The sequence below is a fragment of the Cervus elaphus genome, chromosome 18 (assembly GCF_910594005.1).
Source record: "Cervus elaphus chromosome 18, mCerEla1.1, whole genome shotgun sequence".
NCBI classification, from domain to species: Eukaryota; Metazoa; Chordata; class Mammalia; order Artiodactyla; family Cervidae; genus Cervus; species Cervus elaphus.
This window is the reverse complement of record NC_057832.1, coordinates 53,024,077-53,045,608: the sequence shown is the minus strand read 5'-3', so window position 1 is coordinate 53,045,608 and position 21,532 is coordinate 53,024,077. Positions and strand designations below refer to the sequence as shown.

The 21,532-nt window shown below is 45.0% G+C and overlaps 1 protein-coding gene across 6 annotated transcripts in view; it reads left to right on the top strand.

Annotated features, from left to right (window-relative positions):
• NAPEPLD (N-acyl phosphatidylethanolamine phospholipase D) overlaps positions 1-21,532 on the top strand; it is a 97,366-nt gene that overhangs the window by 22,083 nt on the left and 53,751 nt on the right. For 2 of the 6 annotated variants that reach the window (XM_043873294.1, XM_043873291.1), the window contains exon 1: positions 21,041-21,233. The exons of 1 other annotated variant lie outside the window; for it this stretch is intronic. Coding sequence is in view for 2 of the 5 variants with exons in the window: in XM_043873288.1 (XP_043729223.1) it covers positions 20,810-21,024 (215 nt within the window). In the remaining 3 variants the exon portion in view is untranslated. 3 more of the 6 variants (XM_043873288.1, XM_043873292.1, XM_043873290.1) reach the window with 3 other exon arrangements.

The window sequence follows — 21,532 nt, the reverse complement described above, 5'->3', positions numbered from 1 at the left end:
GGACTGGCCTCATGAGCAGGACTCTTGTCCTTGATCCTCCTTGTGGAGGAAGGATTATGAGAGTTGGGAAGTTTGACAGGAGGGTCCCAAAGAGGCAGACTTGATAATGGATGGAGCACCAAGACGCAGGCCCGCAGGAACCTGGCAGGGGGCCAGATCTCAAAGCAGAAGCAGGAGGGCAAGAAAGTCAGCAGTGGAGATGGGCAGACATTGCAGTCAGGATTAGCCTGCACGCTGGCCCAGAGCTGGGTCGCCCTTCCTGGAGTAGAGGCTGGAGTGGGTGTGAATGGTATCACAGTATGGGGGGAGCGGGAATTAAGTGGTCGGGGGACTAGGTGGAACCTGATAGTAATCAAAATAGCAACTGCTCAATGAGCACCTACTGTGTGTCAGTCACGTTGCTAGGACTGCATATGCTTTCACTCACCTCAAAACACCCCTGTGAGGAAGGTATAATTATCTCTATTTGATAAACGAGGAAACTGGGGCTTAGAGGATGAGTAATAGCCCAAGGTCATAGAGTTACAAAAAAGCAATCCGAAATCCGTGTGACTTCTCACCCAGGATCTTTCTACTCCAGGAACACATTTACTCCTCACTGTATCTGAGCACGGGTGACTCCACAGTTTTTCTGTTCTTGGGGGTAACATCATACATGCAACCTATGATTTATGTAAAACGGTAAAATTTCTATTCGTGGGAAAGTCAAGTCAAGCATGGAGCTGGTAGTCTCAATAACATATATTTGTATTTCTATATTTTAATAAGTGAACTCTGTCCTTACTTTCAGAAAACATAAACATTCCTGGTAGTAGCTTCATAATTTTTTCTGGCCATTTTGCTAATTCTGGAAACCCTGAAAATAAAGATTAGCTGATAGCCATTGGAACCCTTTTTATACAAAACTAGAGAAGTTTTTAAAAGATTAGACACTGCAAGTTGAAGGAAATTGTCAATAGGAACAGGAATTCTGGCGGGAGAGTTTGAGGTCATGGGTTTCTGAAAGGACTTTGAGTCCCAGTCCCCTACCCCCTCTTCGGTAGCAAAACTATCAGTATCACTGCCTTCTCCACTAATCAAATAGCACCTAGGTGACAGCTGGCTGCATCTTTGTCTTTTACAAGTATCTCAGTTTAAAAATTGAATCACAACCTCACAGTGACCATATTTTAGTCAGAGGAAAGCAAGCAGGGAGGGCTCAGAATGAGCCAGGTGGTAAGATCCTCGGGCACAAACCTGTGGTCCCACAAAACCAGACTTACTGACCCCATGCAGTGAGGGAGAGCATTAAAGAGAGGGAGGAGGGAAGCATTTTGTAAAGCTTAGGTTCCTTCTGAAGGATTCCGAGAAGGGCGTAAGGGAAGCAGGGCACAGCTCTTGTATTGAACGCTGTTTCTGCTGTGGGCTTAAGAGAAGTAAACCACCAGGTGGTGGGTATGGAATGGAGGTGGTTTAGCAATGAGGAATCCCCAGCAAGAGATGAGAGTAATGAGATGGGCTGAGGCATCCTTGAAAGGAAAGAAGCAGTCATTCAGAGAGGAGGGTTGTGGCATTTTACCGACTGGGGAGAACAATGGTTTCTGTTAACTCTGCAGCTGCTCTCTGCTCCCCCTCCCGGGCTGATTCCGGGCTGATTGACAGCAGGGCTGCTTTTTTTCCTTTTTCAGTTCAAGATGTGTTTATTCATCTTTTAGTTCCAAATAGGATTTTCCTCTTTCAAAAGGGTGGAGGGAGAACAGGGGGAGGAAAGTTGATTGAGCCCCTTGCTCTTCCAGCTGACCTTCCTACATTGTGATCTGAACCTTGTTTCGGATTTTTTTTATTATCATTGATGGCTGGGGCCTTCAGCCTCTCTCTATGAAGCTATGTTTGTATCATAACCTGGATGAAACATTGAAAAACATGCTTATAAAGTCCTAAGTGACAGAAAGATGGAGGGACAGAAATTTCTGGATGAGTGGACTGAGCAACACCGCTAAGTGCCCTCCAGGCCCAAACACCTTGAGTAAGGCATCTCTTGACAGTATCTATGAGTTACCATGTACGGCTCTTTGTTTAAACCAGATCATGCTCCCTACCCCCAACACACGCTCCATATTTAAAACTCCTAAGTGGCTCCTAAATGATCTGGCCTCTATCTGCCTTTCTGATTTTATCTTCTGCATCTCTTCCCTTCTCCCAGTCGTCCAACTACACTGGCCTTCTTTCTGCTGTTCCTGAACTCTAACCTCATTCCAGTACTCAAGCCTTTGCTAGACTTCGCTGGAATGTGTGGTAATACGCTTACAGAGATTTAAAAAAAAAAAACAAAAAAAAACCAGAGATTTTGGACATGAGTAACTCCTCATCATTTAAGTCTCAACCTAAATTTCATCTTTTCAAAGATACCTTTCCAGTCACTTCTGTCCGATCCCTCCCGCCAGCCCTGTCTCTCTCATTACCTCCTTAAATATACGAATGTCTATAGCAAAAGAGAAGCAGGCTCACAGGTATAGAAAACAAGCTAGGAGTTACCAGTGGGGAGAGGGGAGGGGCAAGCTAGGGGTGCAGTATTGATACAAACTACTATGTATAAACCAGGTGTAACAAGGACATATCTTACAACACAGGAAATTATAGCCATTATTTGGTAATGGCAGGTGAGTGTACGCTCATCGGTTTTTGTCTCCTCACAACAAAGATTTGGAGTGATGGACATTAAAGCCCCCTCGGCGGATCACAGTTCTCGGGGCTTGGGCAGACTGTTATAGCTCTCAGGTCTTGAACAGACCGTGTTATAGCTCTTACATAAATAAGTGTTACAGCTCTATTTTATTCAGATAATAGCAGGGAAATCCATCTTCGAGGCGTGAGGGCTCGTCGATCCAAAGACACGAAGAAGAGAAGAGCGCCCCATCGCGCGGGAGAGAGAGGGACAGAGCTAGCTTTGGCTCCTCTTTTTATGTGTTTTTCTCTCCCTGGGCCTGTCCTATGTAAATTGGGCCAGCCAGGAGTGCTGTTTCTTTAACCTGAGGTTCTCACTCCGGTCCTTGGATCTTCCTTTGTTCTATTTTCACGGGCTTTTCCCTTCCAGGTCTTTTAGCCACTGCCATTCTGGACTCCTTTTCCCTATTCTAACTACCTAACATTCCCCCCTCAAGAGATGGGAGGCCCAAATTTTGGGGAATAGGGGTGTCGAGGTCTCTCTGGCTACTTCCTGCTGAACTGGAACGGCGAGGGGCATTGGGCCTCCCCCTCTTGCTAGTCTCAAGCCTCAGAGTCCTCACAGCGGTGTCCATCTAAGGATGAGAGATATTTTCCGTGGTCGGCTGTAGTTTTATATCTTTGTTGCACTGCATGTTGCAGCTTGACCTGGGCAGAGACAGGACAGGTTAGACCATTGGCAGTACCTGGAACAATCACAAGCGGCATCAGTGTGGCATAGCAAGGACTAGTAGGGGCATTAGCCAATTACAAATTTACATTGCCAGGATGGCTCAAGTCCCTCTTTGTTTAGGGATTAGAAGATCCATCTCCTGTCTGTTTTGGAGTACTATCCCTGTTGAGCTGTGTTGGCTCTTTAGAGCTGTCCTGAGAAATCTTATCCCCAGAGACCAGGTTTTGGGGGTGTTCATTAGAATAGCACTCATTTGTAGTTCTGAATAGGTATCTGAGATCTCCTAGGGGCTCACAGGTGTATTGAGTGTCCTCTTCTGTTTTCTTCCACCGCTTGACTCGTGAGTAGTGAATCCAGGAGTCAGGTCCTGGCACCCTGACCGCTGTCGGAGTAGAGAGTATTACAGGGTAGGGGCCCTCCCATGTGGGCTGGAGTTGAGCCTTTGGGGACCCATCTTTCCAGACTTTAATTAGGGCTTGAGTCCCTGGAGCATATAGTGGTGACTCTTTAGAATCTTTTGGGTCCTGGTTCATACCCCACAAGCGTATATCCTGTTGGAATTGCCCAATGGCCATGGTAGAAGACTGGAGGGTCTGAACCTCTGGATCTAGGAAGAGGTCATTGACATAAACAAAAGGTCTCCCATATAGCATCTCATAAGGACTAAAACCAACCTGTTCCTTAGGGGCAATACGGGTGCAGAGGAGAGCTATTGGTAAAGCCTCCTTCCATCCCAGGGAGGTCTCCTGGCTTATCTTTTTTATCGCTGATTTTAAGAATTGATTGTCTCTTTTTACTTTTTTGAAGACCGAGGCCTCCAGGCACAATGGAGATAATAGGTAATGCCCAATGCCTTAGAGACCCCTTGGGTGACCTTAGAAGTAAATGATGTCCCATTGTTGCTTTGTAATGATCTGGGCAGACCAAATCTTGGAATGATTTCATGGAGCAGTTTTTTTTTTTTTACCACCTCCTCAGCCTTCTCAGTCCGGGTGGGAAAGCCTTCGATTCATCCTGTAAATGTATCTATCATGACTAATAGGTATTTATACCCTTGAGAAACTGGCATCTGGGTGAAGTCCATCTGCCAGTCCTCTCTTGGCTAGGCCCCACGTCATTGGATGGGCTGGGCCAGCTGGGGTCTTTGAGCTCCTTGGGGGTTGTTTAATTGGCAAGTGGGACAAAAGGAGATCACTTGTCTTATAGTTGTTTGGAAGCCTGTTCCTCTGAAGGACCTTTCTAGTAATCTTTGGAGGGCCTTTTCCCCTAAATGAGTGGTGGCATGTAAGGAGTTAACCAACTTCCATGGGAGGTTCCCAGGCAGAAAAAGGAGTCCCTCCTTTTGGAACCACCCCATATGATCTTCTTGAAAGCTCTCACTCTTAGCTTTAAGAGTCTCACCTTCAATATATGAAGGAGTTTCTGGCAAGTTAGTCTGTGGAACTAAGGTGGCAACCCTTATTAGATCATTGTTCCCTAATACTGCTCTCTTAGCTGCCTGATCCACTGCTTGGTTCCCTCATGTCACTTCCATGCTCCCTTTTTGGTGTCCTTTACAGTGGGAGACTGAAACCTCAGCGGGCAGAAGGACTGCCTCCAAGAGCCTAAGGATTTGATCACCATATTTGATTGGGGACCCTTGGGTGGTCAGGTGGCCCCTTTCTTTCTAAATAGCATCATGTGCATGTAGCACCAGAAAGGCATACTTGGAGTCAATGTAAATGGCTATTCTTTTTCTTTTTCCCAGCTCTAAAGCTTGAGTCAGGGCTATGAGCTCAGCTAGTTGGGCTGAAGTACCTGGTGGCAGAGGCTTAGCCTCTATGGTCTCAAAATTGGAGACTACTGCATACCTGGCTCTTCTTTTTCCATCTAAGACAAAGCTGCTTCCATCAGTATACCAGATTTCCTCAGGGTTGGTCAGAGGATCTTCTGACAATCCCTCTCAGGGTTTTGTCCAGTGGTCCAAGGTTTCTAGACAGGAGTGAAAGGGGAGAGAGCCCTCGGGGGTAGGCAGGAGGGTGGTTGGATTAAGAACCTCACAAAGGGATATAGTGAGGCCTGGATTTTCCATCAGCATTACTTGATATCTGAGGATTCTTTGATCAGACATCCATAAATGGCCTCTCCCATTTAGGAGTTGTTTTACTCGATGGCTGGTAAAAATAGTTAGTTTGCCCCCAAAGGAGAGTTTTAAAACATCTATCATGGTTGCAATAGCTGCAAGATTTCGAAGGCAGGGGGGCCAGCCTTGGGCGGTTGGATCAAGTCTCTTGGATAAGTAAGCTACAGGCTGGGGCTCAGATCCCAACCTTTGAGTTAACATTCCCAAGGCTATTCCCTCTCTTTCATGGACATAAAGTTGGAATGCTTTTTCTGGATCTGGCAACCTCAAGGCAGGTGCCTGAGTTAAGGCCTGTTTTACTGTAGCCTCTGCCTTCTTTTGAGAAGTTTCCCACATCAGTGAGATTGAATCGTCTCGTCCCTTCAAGCTTTCATATAAGGGCTGGGCAATTAGACCATAGTTGGGTATCCAGATTCTACAATACCCAGTTAGCCCCAGGAAAGCTCGCAATTGTTTTCCAGTCATGGGGGAGGGCAACTGGAGGATTTTTTGTACCCCATCAGAGGACAGCCTCCTAGACCCATGTGTAATCTGAACTCCCAGGTAAGTGACCTTTGTCTCGACCATCTGTACCTTAGCATGGGAGACTTTATATCCCTTTTCTGCCAAAAAGTTTAGAACCTGAATTGCATGTTGTTGGGCACTTTTCTCATCTGGAGAGCAGATTAGTAGGTCATCTACATATTGTAATATTTTCCCTTTAGATCCCAGGTCCAGATCTAGGAGATCCCGGCTAAGGGCCTGTCCAAACAAGTGGGGGCTGTATCTGAACCCCTGAGGTAATACTGTCCAAGTCATCTGTTGGTGTTTTTCTCCTGGGGCCTCCCACTTAAAGGCAAAAAGATATTGGGATTCTTTAGCCAATGGTATGCAAAAAAATGCATCTTTGAGATCCAAGACTGTAAACCACTTGGCACTGGGGGGGATTTCTCCCAAGATTACATAGGGATTGGGTACTGTGGGATGGAGGGGGACTACAGCTTCATTTATGATCCGGAGATCTTAAACCATTCGCCAGGTTCCGTCCTTTTCCTTTACTGAGAGGATTGGGATGTTACATGGAGAACTGGTGGGGACCAATAGCCCATAAGCAAGGAATTTATTTATTAAAGGCTGTAGTCCCTCCCGCGCCTCTCTTTTGAGGGGATACTGTTTCTGATTAGGAAACCGAGTGGGATCTCAGAGGACAATGATGACCGGTTCAGCTTGGTGGACTTGTCCAGGAATTCCCTGGTCCCACACCTGGGGGTTAATTTTGTCCTCCCATAGTTTTTGGTCCCTCTCTATTGGAGAAGGTGTAATGGGTTCTTCAGTAGTAACCAGAAGCTGTAGGGCCCTAGGGGCTGAAAAGCTTCCCATCACAAGGGTGGTCCCCAGTTTAGTGAGCATGTCTCTTCCCATTAAGGGAGTAGGACACTCAGGGACCACCAGGAACTGGTGGGAGAATATCTGTCCATCCCAGCAACAAAGAAGTGCTTGGGTGACTCTTTTAGTAGTTGCTTTTCTTGTAGCACCCAAAATGGTACAGGTTTGGGAGGAGAAGGCTCCGGAGTAGGAAATCAAGACAGAGTAGGTAGCCCTGTGTCAACCAAGAAATTCTCGGACCTACCTGCCACATCCAGTTGCACCCCTGGCTCCAGCCCCGTAATGGTTATCTGTGACAGGCGGGCTGGCTGGAGCAGGCCGCTTCAGTCTTCTTGAACCATCGTGAGGGAAGGCTTGGCGCTTGACCTTGAGGTTCTTGGGTCCCGAGGGCAGAGTGCCGCCCAATGTCCTAGTTGATGGCATTTGTGGCAAGCCGTTCTAGGAGACTTGTGATGGTTAGGACACTCTTTGGCCCAATGCCCTGCCTGTGTAGAGATTAGGCATTTGCCTCGTGCCTTGTCCTTCAAGGACTTGGGGTGTGCCACAGGGCTTCCCTGGAGGGCGGCCAGCATCTGGGCATGCCTTGTCTCTTTCCTTCTCTCCCTCTCCTGGGCCTTGGCCTCCCTCTCCTGTTCTCTGTTATAAAAGGTATTGGTGGCTGTCTGGATCATCTCATCTAAAGAGGCAACAGAGTCCTGCTGCTGTAGCTGTTGTAACTTAATTCTGATATCTGATGCACATTGGGACAGGATTTATCCTTTTAAATTTATCCTTTAAAATCACCTGTCCCTTGTAAGAGTCTATGTCCAAATTGGTAAACTTTTGGAGGGCCTCTTTTAGCCTTTCCAGAAAGGCAATGGGGTTCTCATTGGGCTCCTGAGTTATTGCTGAGACCCGGGCATAGCTAATTACTTTTTGTTGAGCTGCTTTTACTCCTGCCTTCACACAGATTAGAAAATGATCCCTTTTCCAGATGTGCTCAGGGTCGCTATAATTCCAATTAGGATCAGAGGAGGGGACTGCAGTTTCCCCTACTGGGTATTTATCACTGGACATGTGAAGCCCTGTAACATACCTCTGGGCTTCCTTTAAGACCCTAGTATGTTCAGGGTCAGATAAAGTTTGACTAAATATGACCATGATGTCCTTCCACGTCAGGTCAGCAGCCAAGGTAATATGTTGGAACGTATCTACATATTTGCCTGGGTCATCTGTATAGCTTCCCAGGTCTTCTTTGATCTGTCTTAGTTCTAAGAGAGAGAAAGGCTTATGGACCCAGGTTGGTCCGAATTCTCCTCCAGTTGTTTTTTTTTTTTTCCCCCTCCTCCAGCTTTAACTAAGGGACATATTCAAGCTGGCTTTTGTGGAGGGGGTGCTCCCGGATATGGGGGTACGCTTGGATACAAGGAAGAAACACCAGACAACTCAGGATCTGTGGGAGGTGAGCCTTCACGGGCGGCGGTGGGGGGGGGGGGGGCGCGGGGGCGGGCGGTCCTTCTCTTGGTTGCCTGTGCCTAACACCATTTGCCTAGTGGGCTCACTTTTAGGGCATACAACAATCCCATACTTAAGACAGAGTTCCTTCATATCTCTTAGTCTGAAGAAAATTTGGACATAGGGGATCTCTGTCCATTTCCCTTGTCTTTTGCAGATTAATTCTAATTGCAGGATGGTATTGTAATTTAAAGTCCCATCCTCAGGCCAGTGTTCCTCGCCTCCCAGTGGATACCATGGCAACGCAGTGGCACAAAAAAATTTTAAACGACTCCTCCTCAGAGTTAGAGGATCGAACAGCTTCCAGTTATCAAGGATGCATCTCAAGGGCATCTGCCAGGAAGTGGATTGGTTATTTCCCATCTGAAAGACAGTCATGACAGGGAGGAAAAGGAACAGAAAAAAAAAAAAAAAAAACCCCACAAAAAACCTAATAGGCTTTCTGAAGCTTATCCTACCCAGTATTGTTGCAACCTGAGAGCCAGGCGTCCCCGGGTCAGGGTGCAGATCCCCAGGCAGGCTGAGGTGTGACAGCCTCCTAGAGTTCGAATGCCCGGGCACGTTGAACCATGACAGCCTCCCGAGAATTGGGTCCCTGGGCAGGTCGAGGCGTGACGACCTCCTAGGACCCCCAGGCTGGATTTTGGGCTTCCCCAAGGTCTCCAGTGTGACCAGTGCTAGGTAGGATCAAGGGGTTGGATATTATTCCCTCCCAAGGCCAGCTATTTTCTGGTTATCCCTCTAGAAGGTTGTAGAGGCAACGTTGTGGGCCCAGATGGGGCTGAGGAAAGGAGCATGAAACAGGAGGGAAGTGGGGGGGAGAGCACACAACCTTTGAAAGAATGACATAGCACAAAGGTGTAACGTAAACCAATTAAAATCAGTTAGGTCCAAGATGACAAGTCAAATTTAAGTAAACTTTAATCTCTAATCTGTAAGCCAAAAGACGCACCCAGAGGCGACAGAGCAGCTCTAAACCACTGTCAAAAGACAGAGGAGTGGGTGGTTCCCCAATGGCTGGGATGATCTTCCCACTCATTAGCATATGAATTAACCCCGCTTGCAAAACCTAGCCAGGCCACATTCTTTGGCCTGTGCCCCTAGAATGGGTGCTTATCTCTGAATCCTAACAAATCCACCTCTTACCTACCGCTTTGTCTCTCACTGAATTTTTGCAATGAGACATCAGAGCCTGAGCTTCATTAGGTCCTGAAGCCGGGCATCCTGGGTTTTGGTCGGGCTCGAGTCCCGGGAGAAAGAGCTGAAGGAAAGGAGGAAAAAGCAGTGGGAAAAACGTGCCAAGCAATCCCCTCTCATAGCCTGTTGGAAAATTTGCTAAATTCTTGACCGGTGCTCACAGTTTTCATTGGTCTGATTCTTGGCACAGAGAAGAGTAAGGACAGATGAACCCCCACCGGCTTGGGTAACAGCTACTGGGGCCCAGCAGATAGTGCCTTTGGGACATACCGAAGAGTAGCCTCTCCAGAGACCCTCAGTTGCGCCCACTGCCACCGCCTGTTCGCGGGGGGTTCGAGGAAACAGGAAATGAGAGATTGTAAAGGAGTTAAGATTTCATTAGGCATATGTCCCTCCAGCCATAGGAGCGAGGACCTCCTACCTTAACCGGAGGTCTTCTGCAATCTGAGGCTGAGCCGCGTAGGCTTTCTGCTGAGTTCGTTTTCCGCTGTCCTGATTTCCAGCATGACAGGCCTTCCCCTGCGCTGGGTTTTTTCCGCGCTCTGCTTCTACCGCGGGAGCTCCGCTGAGGTGGGCTCCTGCTGCACTTGGCCTCTTCTGCACGGAGGTTGTTTCAGCCAGGTTAAACCCGAGTCACGGCACCGTAGATGTCAGGCGAGTGTACGCTCCTCAGTTCTTGTCTTGTCACAACAAAGGTTTGGAGTGACGGACATTAAAGCCCCCTCGGCGGGTCACAGCTCTGGGGTCTTGGACAGACCGTGTTATAGCTCTCAGGTCTCGAACAGACCGTGTTATAGCTGTTAGATAAATCTGTGTTACAGCTCAGTGTTAGAGCTCTATTTTATTTAGATAATAGCAGGGAAATCCATCTTCGAGGCATGAGGGCTTGTTGATCCAAAGACGCGAAGAGAAGAGCACCCCAGTGCGCAGGTGAGAGAGAGGGAGAGAGCTAGCTTTGGCTCCTCTTTTTGTATGGTTTTCTCTCCCTGGGCCTGTCCTATGTAAATTGGGCCAGCCAGGAGTGCTGTTTCTTTTACCTGAGGTTCTCACTCCAGTCCTCGGACCTTCCTTTATTCTATTTTCATGGGTTTTTCCCTTCCAGGTCTTTTAGCCACGGCCATTCTGGACTCCTTTTCCCTATTCTGACTACCTAACAGTAACTTTTAATGGAATATAATCTGTAAAAAATACTGAATCACTATGCTGTACACCTGAAATTAATATACTATTATAAATTAACTGCTTTTTTCCCCCCTAAGAATCGAAACGGAGAGAACTCTCCAATAGACACAACTCTCCAACTCTCATGGGTCTTGCTTCCATGTCTTATTAGCCTTGTGCCCTCAGAAAAGTTAATTAGCCTCTAAAAATCTCAGCTCCCTCCTCTAAAAAGTAAAGAGTAAAATAATGCTTAGTGCCTGAGTTTGTTATGAGGACTAAAAGGTTTGTAAAGCCCTTAGCATAGTGTCTGGTATTTGGAAAATTTACAATAAGTGGTGCCAAAAAATAATAAGCTGAATCTCAAATATTAAAACTCTAAACTGACACAAGAATATGGAATAATACAGCAAAGGAACATACAGAGATGACTACATTATAAAGAGAAATGCATGATCAAAGACAAACTAAATTACCATCAGTCTATATGTTGTGAAAATACTACATAGGTTTTCTAAAGTATGGCAATGATAACCTCATTTCCACTTTAAGGAGGTTTTCTGAGTAGATTTGTCATTTTTACTTTGTTTCAAGAAAATGGAAGGCATATCCAGATCACTCAACTAGCAGAGGGAGGGTATTTCTTATGCCTAAGAAAGGACGCTGAATGTAGACAGTTTTATGAGTGTTACTCAGAATGGTCTGTAAGGACAGAGTTGTTAACTAAGCTACCATAAAATTCTAAAGTTGTGGTCTCTGCCTGGCAGTACACAAGGATGCAAAGCTGACAAGTCACGCATGGCTGCCTGCCATCTACCTCAGTTAAGAGACTAATCAGCAGATTGCTGTGTGAGGCAGCTCATACTTTTAACTCCATTTAAAAACTGACTTTGAAACAAGGTCAAGAGAAATGCTAGATTGCATGTACAATGAGTATCTGAGGACACCCTTGAATTAAATCATCACACACATCAGCCTCATTTTTTTCTCTAGGGCTCTGGAAGTCTTGCAGAAACATAAATTTCCTGTCCTCTTGTACTTCCCTTCCATCCCCCCCAATTCCCACTCCTGCCCAGCCCCAAGTTGATTCTTCAGAATTCAGTAAATCATAATTTATTTATTCAGTCCACAGACACAATAGGAGTGTCTGCTGTGTGCCTAGCACAGTAGTAGGTGCTAGAGGTGTAAATACGAATCAAGCAGAGTACCTGCATACAAGTAGCCCACATCCTGGTTTGGGGAAACATAAATGGAAACAAATAGTCATGCTATAATTTGCTCCCTACTTTACTAGTTCTCTGACAGCATGAAGGAGTACATCAAGGCTATATATTGTCACCCTGCATATTTAACTTATATGCAGAGTACATCATGCGAAATGCCAGGCTGGATGAAGCACAAACTGGAATCAAGATTGCCGGGAGAAATATCAATAACCTCAGGTACGCAGATGACACCACCCTTATGTCAGAAAGCAAAGAAGAACTAAAGAGCCTCTTGATGAAAGTGAAAGAGGAGAGTGAAAAAGCTGGTTTAAAACTCAGCATTCAAAAAACAAAGATCATGGCATCTGGTCCCATCACTTCATGGCAAATAAATGGGGAAACAATAGAAACAGTGACAGATTTTGTTTTGGGAGGACTGCAGATGGTGACTGCAGCCATGAAATTAAAAGATGCTTGCTCCTTGGAAGAAAAGCTATGACTAACCTAGACAGCATATTAAAATGCAGAGACATTACTTTGCCAACAAAGGTCCATCTAGTCAAAGCTGTGGTTTTTCCAGTGGTCATGTATGGATGTGAGAGAAAGCTGAGCGCCGAAGAATTGATGCTTTTGACTGTGGTGCTGGAGAAGACTCTTGAGAGTCCCTTGGACTGCAAGGAGATCCAACCAGTGCATCCTAAAGGAGATCAGTCCTGGGTGTTCATTGGAAGGACTGATGTTGAGGCTGAAACTCCAATACTTTGGCCACCTGATGCAAAGAACTGACTCATTGGAAAAGACCCTGATGCTGGGAAAGACTGAAGGCAGGAGGAGAAGGGGACGACAGAGGATGAGATGGTTGGATGGCATCACTGACTCGATGGACATGAGTTTGAGTAAGCTCCGGGAGTTGGTGCAGTCCATGGGGTCGCAAAAAGTTGACTGAGCTGAACTGAACTGACCGCATGAAAGTAGAGTTGGCCATTCTGCTTTGAGAAGTTGGGAGAGCTCCTCAAAGATGGTGATTCTTGATTTGAGTGTTGCGAGATGAGCCTGAGTGCTTAGGGGTGAAGCCGGGGAAGATCATTCTAAGCAGATCATTCTAAGAAGCAGTGTGTACACAAGTGCAGATCAGTGTGTGGTTGACATGCAGGCTCTGGGAGGATAGGGAGGCTGAAAAGGTTGGCTGAAGAGTGACTGTAACAGCAGGAACATGTGAATGTGAAATTCAAAGTTAAACCATGTTTTGCTTCAGCTCTGAATTTTGGAATTGAAAGAGATCTTAGGGATTATGTAAATTAACCTTATAGAGGCTCAGGGTACTTAATGACTTGTACACAGGAGGACCAGAAGCAATCTGCTGGGAGGAGAAAATATTTTCCCCTTCCCCTCTTAATTCTTTTGGCTGGTTGAATAAAATGACATAAGACAGATAAACAGATGAAAAAAATTTAATTATGAATGTACTGTGCTTAGCTGCTCAGTCGTGTCTGACTCTTTGCAACCCCATGGACTGTAGCCAGGCTCCTCTGTCATGGGGATTCTCCAGGCAAGAATACTGGAGTGGGTTGCCATTTCCTTCTCCTGGGATCTTTCCAACCCAGGGATTGAACCTAGGTCTCCCTCATTGCAGGTAGATTCTTTACCATCTGAACCGCAGAGAAGCCCATGATGTACAGGGAATCCAAATAAATACAGGAGATTCCAGAGAGTAAAATGAGGTCATCCTGCATCAAGGAGACGATAGTAGAAGTCTTGGACTTGAAAAATAAAGAAGTAAATTCACAAGAAGAATGAAGAGAGCAGATGTTTAGTAAATACATATTTGCTGGGATAAACAAACAATGGGACACAGAGGAGAATTTTAACAGACTTTTCTAGGTTCCTTCCCGTCTACCACACCCAGTTCATATTATACTATAGATCAGCGGTCCCCAAATTTTTTGGCACCAGGGACCAGTTTTGTGCAAGACAACTTTTCCTCAGACTGGTAAAGGGTGGGGTGGTTTTGGGATGATTTAAGCATGTTATATTTATTGTGCACGTTAATGCTGCTGCTGATTTGAAAGGAGGTACTAGTTCTTAGCTCGGAGGCTGGGGACGCCTGCTATATAGATAACTCTGGTGATAGTTCTTTTTTCTGAAACAGGCCCTCTGTCTAAATTCTTTTAGGCAGGTAAGTGAGAGTTGAAAAGAAAAACTTCCTAAGCCTTGCGTTTCTTCCTCATGTCAAGAGACACATTTTAGGTTGGTCAATTCTGCTTCCTTACCAATCTCTCCCACACAAGGCCTTCTGCTCCTTTCTCTGAATCCTCTAACCATGACTCCTGGCATCAGCCTGGAATATTGGTAACCTACAAAGCCTGGAAATTGGGTCTCTCAGAGCTCAACTTGGAAGTAAAAGTATAGAGTTTAGATGTATGTGTCCATTCATTAACTATGCTAATTGACAAATATTTTATATATATTGTTACCACACTTCAAAGACTGCCTAAAGGAGAATATATTGGTTTCCCATTGCTACTATAACAAAGTACCATAAATTTGGTGGTTATACATATTTATGTATTTTCTTACAGTTCTGAAGCCAAAAGCCAGTCTTTTTCACTGGACTAAAGTCATGGTGTCAGCAAGGCTGGTTTCTTCCAGAGGCTGCCCACCTTCCTTGGCTGTGGCTGCATCACACGGTCCCCGCTGCTGGTACCACAGGGCCTGCTTCTCTTTGACCTTCTTGTTGCCTCCTTCTAAGGCCCCTTGTGATTACATGTAGGGTCCACGTGGATAACCCAGGCTGATCTCCCCGTCTTAAGATCCTTAATCACATGTGTAGATCTCTTTTGCCACATAAGGTAATATTCACAGGCTCTGGGGCTTAGGAGGTGAATATTTTCAGGGGAAGAGAGGGTTCTTTAACACAGGGAGCCATATTCTTTGTTCTTGAATTGGAAGCAGTTGACACACAGCTGTTGTTGGCTGGGGACTTCGGAATTTAGGGAGGAGGACTAGGACAAGTAACCCTCACTAGTCCTCAGTCTCTGAAAAACCAGATAACCTGGGGTGTTTGTCGGGAAGAAGGCAAGACATCTTTTCTCTCTCTGCCATAATAAATGTCATCCAAGTTGAATTAACATTGTATTGTTTCTTTGGGCAGCGAACAGAATGTAAAAAGAAGTTATATTAATCCAACAAATCAAAGGGAAGTGTCTATTTTAAGGTCCAACCTTCATAAGATAAAATGTTCAGTTAGCTAGAGTGAAGAGGATAAATAAGATTTAATGTCTTCAACATTAGCAGTCAGTTTTTGCCGTTTAGAGTTTGAAAAGTGCCTGAGTCTTTATTCTAAATTCCAATCTTTGGTTTTAACTGTGTAATTCAGCTGCATGGAAACCCAAAATAATGTTAGCAGAAAAGCATGAGAACAAAGAAGGTTGATTTTTTCACAGGCAGTGCGCCCAGATGAAGACTTCCCTCAAGTCATATTCTTTCAACCACTTAGATGTAGGAGGAGTCCTCTCTCATTGGAGAAAATCAAAGTGGGTCTTCCCATCTGGTTATTTTGTCAGTGGATTCAACCTGACAATCTAATAACATAAGGATTAAACATTGAAGTGTATAGTCAACATGAGCAGTCTTTTAAAAGTTAAAACTTATGTGTTAAAAGTTAAATGAAAAATAAACTCAAATAGAAAAGTCTAAAAAAAACCCTTGAAGTCTAATAATTTTTCTTAATCACAAAATACATATGTATTGGTGACTTTAAGTTTCCTCTTTCACCATTTTTTTTTAATATATCTAAAGTTTCATGATTAAAAATAGCCTAACACAGAAGTCAGCAAACCTTTTTGGTAAAAGGTGAGATATTTTAGGCTTTATGGGTTATGTCTCTGTTGCAACTACCCAGTTCCGCCCTTGTATTGCAAAAGTAGTCAGATGTTATATAAATGAATTAAGATGACTTTATGTAAATAAAACTTTTATGGACCCTGAAATTTTATTTTTACAGAATTTTCAGGTATCACAAAATATTATTTTTTGAATTTCCTCCCAATCATGCATGTAAAACTGTAAAAAAAAAAAAATCATTCTTAGCTCACAGGCCATACAAAAACAGGTTACAACCTAAAACTATAAAAGTGAAGAAAACTGAAGAAAAGCATGACATTGGACTGGCAGTGATTTCTTAGATATGACATTAAAAGCACAGGTAATAAAAGTAAGAATAGACAAATGGGACTATACCAAACTTAAACTTTTGTGCATCAAGGACACGGTTAATAAAGTGAAAAGAACCTATGGAATAGAAGAAAATATTTGCAAATCATATTTCTGATAAGCAGTTAATATCCAGAATATATAAAGAATTCTACAACTCAACAACAACAAAAATCACTCAATTTAAAAATGGGCAAAGGAGTTCAACAGAAATTTCTCCAAAGACGGTATATATTAATAAATGGCCAACAAGTACGCAAAAAGATGTTCAACATCCCTAATCATCAGAGAAATGCAGATCAAAATCATAACAAAATATCACCTCATACCCATTAGGATGGCTACTATTAATAAAACAAATGACAAGTGTTGATGAGGATATGGAGATATTGAAACACTTGTGCACTATTGGTGGAACTGTAAAATGATGTAGCCACTATGGAAACTTTAAAATTAATAAACCTCAATTAAATAGAGTTGGGAGACCAGAAGGGGAAGCTGTCACACCGTGGGATGATAGCAGAGCCCAATGGAAAGGAGAAAGACTCTTCTTTCCTGGCAAGGATTCAACCAAGGGAAAGTCATGAACTCTGTTTCCTGAGCCCTCCCAACTCTCTTTCCTCCTCCATGAAAACATGCTCCTTCCATTGCTCTCTGGGGACTTGCATATGGCTCACCATGGTTGCAGACCTTAGATTGCAATTCTCTGCTGACCCCAAATAAACCCACCTTTTCTGGAGAAATATCTGACTGTCTTATCTGTGGGAGCAGCCCAAATGTCCATTGACAGATGAATGGATAAATTAAGTATGGCAAATACATACAATGGAATACTATTCAGCCTTAAAAAGGAAGAAAATGTTGTCACATGCTATAACATGGGTGAACCTTGAGAAAATCACACTAAGAGAAATAAGGCATGGGACTTCCCTGATGGTCCAGTGTTGAGACTTAGCCTTCCAGTGCAGGGGTTGGGGATTTGATCCCTGGTCCGGGAGCTAGGATCCCATGTGCCTCATGGCCAAAAAACCAAAACATAAAACAAGTAATACTGTAACAAATTCAATAAAGACCTAAAAAAAAAAAAGAAGGCAGTCATAAAGAGACAAATATTGGATAATTCCATTTGTATATGTGCCGCTGAAGGGAGCATGGGTGATTCCATTTGGATGAAGTTTTTGAATAGTCAAATCCACCTAAACAGAAAATAGAATGGTGGTTACCAAGGCCTGGGAGTTGGGGGGAAAAGAGTATTATTTAATGAGTATAGAATTTTAGATTTGCACAATGAAATCGTCCTAGAGATCTGTTTACCATCATTGTAAACATACTTAACACTACTGAACTGTACCTTTAAAAATTTCCACCTTAACCATTTTAGTTATGTGTTTTTTACCCCAATTCAAGAAATGAAAAAGTATTACTATAATGTAAAATTTTAGGATTTTATATTTTGAGAACTAGTTTGAATCAGAACCAAAACAAACTAGGGGGCAGATTAGACCTGGTCCTCAGGTCAATTTTGGTTGATCATTGGCCTAATGTAATCCACCTTACCCTGGAATCAGCATGCAGTCTTCACATATTTAACCCGCCCCCCACAATCTTTTTTATTAGAGTCATTGAATGTTACAACTGTAAGTGGCCATAGAGACTTGGTCATTTTGGAGGGTAGGAGTGGGGGCCTGATGATGTGAGATGGGTATTTTCCAAGGTCAAAGAGGTAGTTAATGGTAGATTTAGATGTTAGCTGCCTCATTGCTATTACAAGTTATTTATAGATTCTTAATGTTCATGCAGACAATTTTTGATTTAACTGGAGGTGAATGCAGTAGTTAATTCCACAGGTGCTGCCATAAGTACACATTGAATTAAACTCCCCTAGATGGCAACCCACTCCAGTGTTCTTGCCTGGAGAATCCCAGGGCTGGGGGAGCCTGGTGGGCTGCTTTCTATGGGGTCGCACAGAGTCGGACACGACTGAAGCGACTTAGCAGCAGCAGCAGTAAGTAGGCACGTGTGCTCTAGTCCTCTGTGCCTTTAGGCTTGGAATTGGGAGAAGAAAGAACAATACTGATTGCAGAACTCACTTTACAGATGAGCTATTGTGCTAAAATTGGTTTATATGTGGTTTTACAGAAGTTATTTAAGTAGAGCCTAAGATTTTGTGAAGTACTTAAAATAAGTTCATTTAATACTAGTCTCCAGAAATGTTACCTTGGCCACCTAACCACTTAAGGGAGCTGTGTAAATTTGCTTCTCTTCTTTACAGCATTAATTAACATTTAAAAGAGAAGTAATGTTTAAAAAAAATTCAACAGTAAATTTTAAAGATCTTATAGGCTTTATTCAATGATTCATGAATTTGGCAGCATCCCATCTCACAGAAAGAAAGAAGCTCCAAGGCACTGTACAAAATTAAAGAACTTTACAGGCAGAAGAAGTTGGGACCTGGAAGTCATACTAGCAGAAAGTGAATTGGTTGTGACAAGGTCACTTTCCTTTAAGGGATGATGTGGGTCTGGGTGTGTCATGACATAGATATATCAGGCTGATTATCTCACTAGTGCTGACCAGGTGATTCCTTGATTGACTGGTTTAAGATTCCAATTCCGGGAGAGGCTGACATTGTAAGTCCCCGTTTGGTGATGTGGAGTTGAGCATTAAGTGACTCCATTTTAGGCCTGTTGTCTTATTTTTAACAGTGACAACTTAAAAGACAAACCATTATATGCCAAATGCCTGACTTTCTAGGGGGTCACCAAAGAGTGAAGGACATATAAAACCCAATTCAGCAGGTCAGGATCTAAAATTAAACCATGAGTGAAATGCAAGAGGCACAGAGTTCATTCTGCTCTGTACTGTGAAGCAGGACAAGCAAGGTTTTGCCTGGAATGATAAAAATTGGTATACTAAACAGCTTTTCATTGTCAAAAAAAATGAAGTTTTAGGGGAAGCACACTGACTGAAACTGCCCACCCTGGCCAGGCTCCATAGTAACTATTTGCATGAGTTGTTTTACAACAGGAGGTCCTGGTAAGGAACATGGAACTAATAAGCCACCACCAACCAGAAAGGTTCGGGAGAGGTTAAAAGGAGACACCACATGCCTGACCACCTCCCAGAATCCTTCTGTCTGGCAACCATGTTGGCTGAACAAGGTGTGCACCACCAGGAAGGACTCTGAGTCAGAATGATTGGCTAATGACAACCCGAAAACTAATACCATCACCATAAAACCCGAGAGCAGAGCAGTTCTCCTGGGTTCCCTTACCCTGTTGCTCTCTGCCCCGGGGCCTTCTTCCAATAAAGCCTCTTGCTTTGTCAGCACATGTCTCCTCAGACAATTCTTTTCCGAGTGTTAGACAAGAGCCCGCGGGGCCCTGGGGGGTGGGGGTGGGGGGCTTTCTACAACAGAAGTAGAGTGGAAATGACAACACAATCCATAAAGTTTATGTGATATTAGAAAGCATAAACATTAATGCAGTGCATGAGCCTAGGCAATAATCTTAGTTTGGCGGTGGGGGGAGGCTTAAAAGACCTTCTTGGGACAATCACATAACTTGAAAATGGACTGGATGTTAAATACTATCAGGGAATTGTTGTCTTAGATGTGGTATTGGTATTGTGATTCTGAGGTCAATGTTCTTATTTTTTTAGAAGACACAGGCTGAAGTATTTAGGGGTGATTGATTTTGATACCTGCAATTTATTCAGACATATAACAAAAAGACACCTCTATTTTCTATATATTTGAAAATCATCATAAAGAATTGGGGTGAGGGGAACACAGGGCATTTTTCAAAAGTTCCTTAGTTAAGGGCACTGTGAAGACCTCCTGAGCTATCAGTAGCTTCAATTTATAGTTTGGTTTTGTAGCTGCTGCAGCGAGGAACACTCTGTGACCCAGTAAGAAGCAGCTCTTAATCACTCTTAAGTCAATAAGATTCAGCTGCAAGCTCCCCGAGGAAGTAAAAGTCCACACCTGCTATAATCTGATTTACATTCCTACGCTATTACACTTGGCACGTTCACCTTCAAATTGCAAAGTAATTTGTTTTGCATTTTCCCGCAGTTATATCTGCATTCGGAGGCCCAGGCAGAAGGTATTTCTTTCTGGCCCGTGAACACCCAACCATTCATTGTTGAATTCTATTTGCATCTGTCTATACTTTAAAACACTTTAAAAAACAATGAATTGCATCCTGCAATTCAAAAACGAAAACCTGGGGGAAAGCTAAGAAGCGTAATCTGGTGGTATTTGGTCATCACCGTAAGTATCTTGACACCAGGTACTGGCCTACTAGGACAGAGCAGGCTAAGAGCCGCCACCGCGATTCCATTTAATTTTAGCAATTAGGGCGGCTGATCCGGGAGCTGTTCAAGCTATCTGCAAGTTAGCGCCTGGTCTAGGACAGGATAGCCAGCATGGTGTCAGCAGGGCTTGTGCGGAGGGCGAGTGGGGCAAGGACAGGGGCCGGGCCGGGAGGGGCGCAGCGCGCCTCGCCGCCGGCGTCCGGCCATCTTGGTAAAGGCCAGAGCGGCGGCCAGCCCGGGGCTGCCAGATTCGAAGGTCACGATGAGTGAGTGATCGGGCGACGTGGAGCGGAACCTAGCTCGGCCAGGGCCCGGCACGGCCTCGGGCCGCCGGGTGGGCTGCGGCGCCTGCTCGGCCCCGGGATGGTGCGGCGGCGAGCGCTGAGGCGCTGCCTGCAGCTGCTGGCGCCCTTGGCGGAGCCGGCGCGGCGGGGCCGGGGGCGGAGGAACTCGGGCGCCGGCCGCCGGGGCCCCTCCCGCTGCGCTGGGGCGCTGTGTCCGGGGGCGCTGCGGCCAGTCGCCGAAGAGCCGCAGCTGCAGAGGCGGCGGCGCGCGCGCCTGACCGCCCCCCGCGCCAGGTGAGCCCACGCCCCGCGCCCGCCTCCCTCCCCCGCGCTCCGCTCCGTTCCACCGCGCGGTTCGGCTCGCTTCCTTTCGGGCTCGGGGAGGAGCCGTCCGCACGCCCCGGCCTGGGGCTGCTTGGCCTTTTCGGCGGAGTAGAGCGGGCTGTGGGTGGATTCCTGCTCCCGAGCCCTGCCTCATCTCGGAGATGCTGCACTTGTGAACGGTAGGACTTCGTTTGAATTTGTGCGGAGTCCGCATCTCTGAAGCTGCGTGTTTGAAGAGCCACATAGTTTTGTTTTGTTTTTTTTTCTCCCCCCGATTGGGAGAGTAGCCGTCTCTGGGGTTTATTATATACAGGTCCAAGCTTCTCTGCAGTTCACGAGGTAGCATCTTCACCGACTGGAATAATGTGGGTGTCTTTTGGTGCATGTAAATGAATGGTTAGGCAACTTCCTTAGAACAGTTTATTTCTGCTTCACCTATAGTACTTATTTCTAAAAATTCGTTTCGACAGGTTTCTCC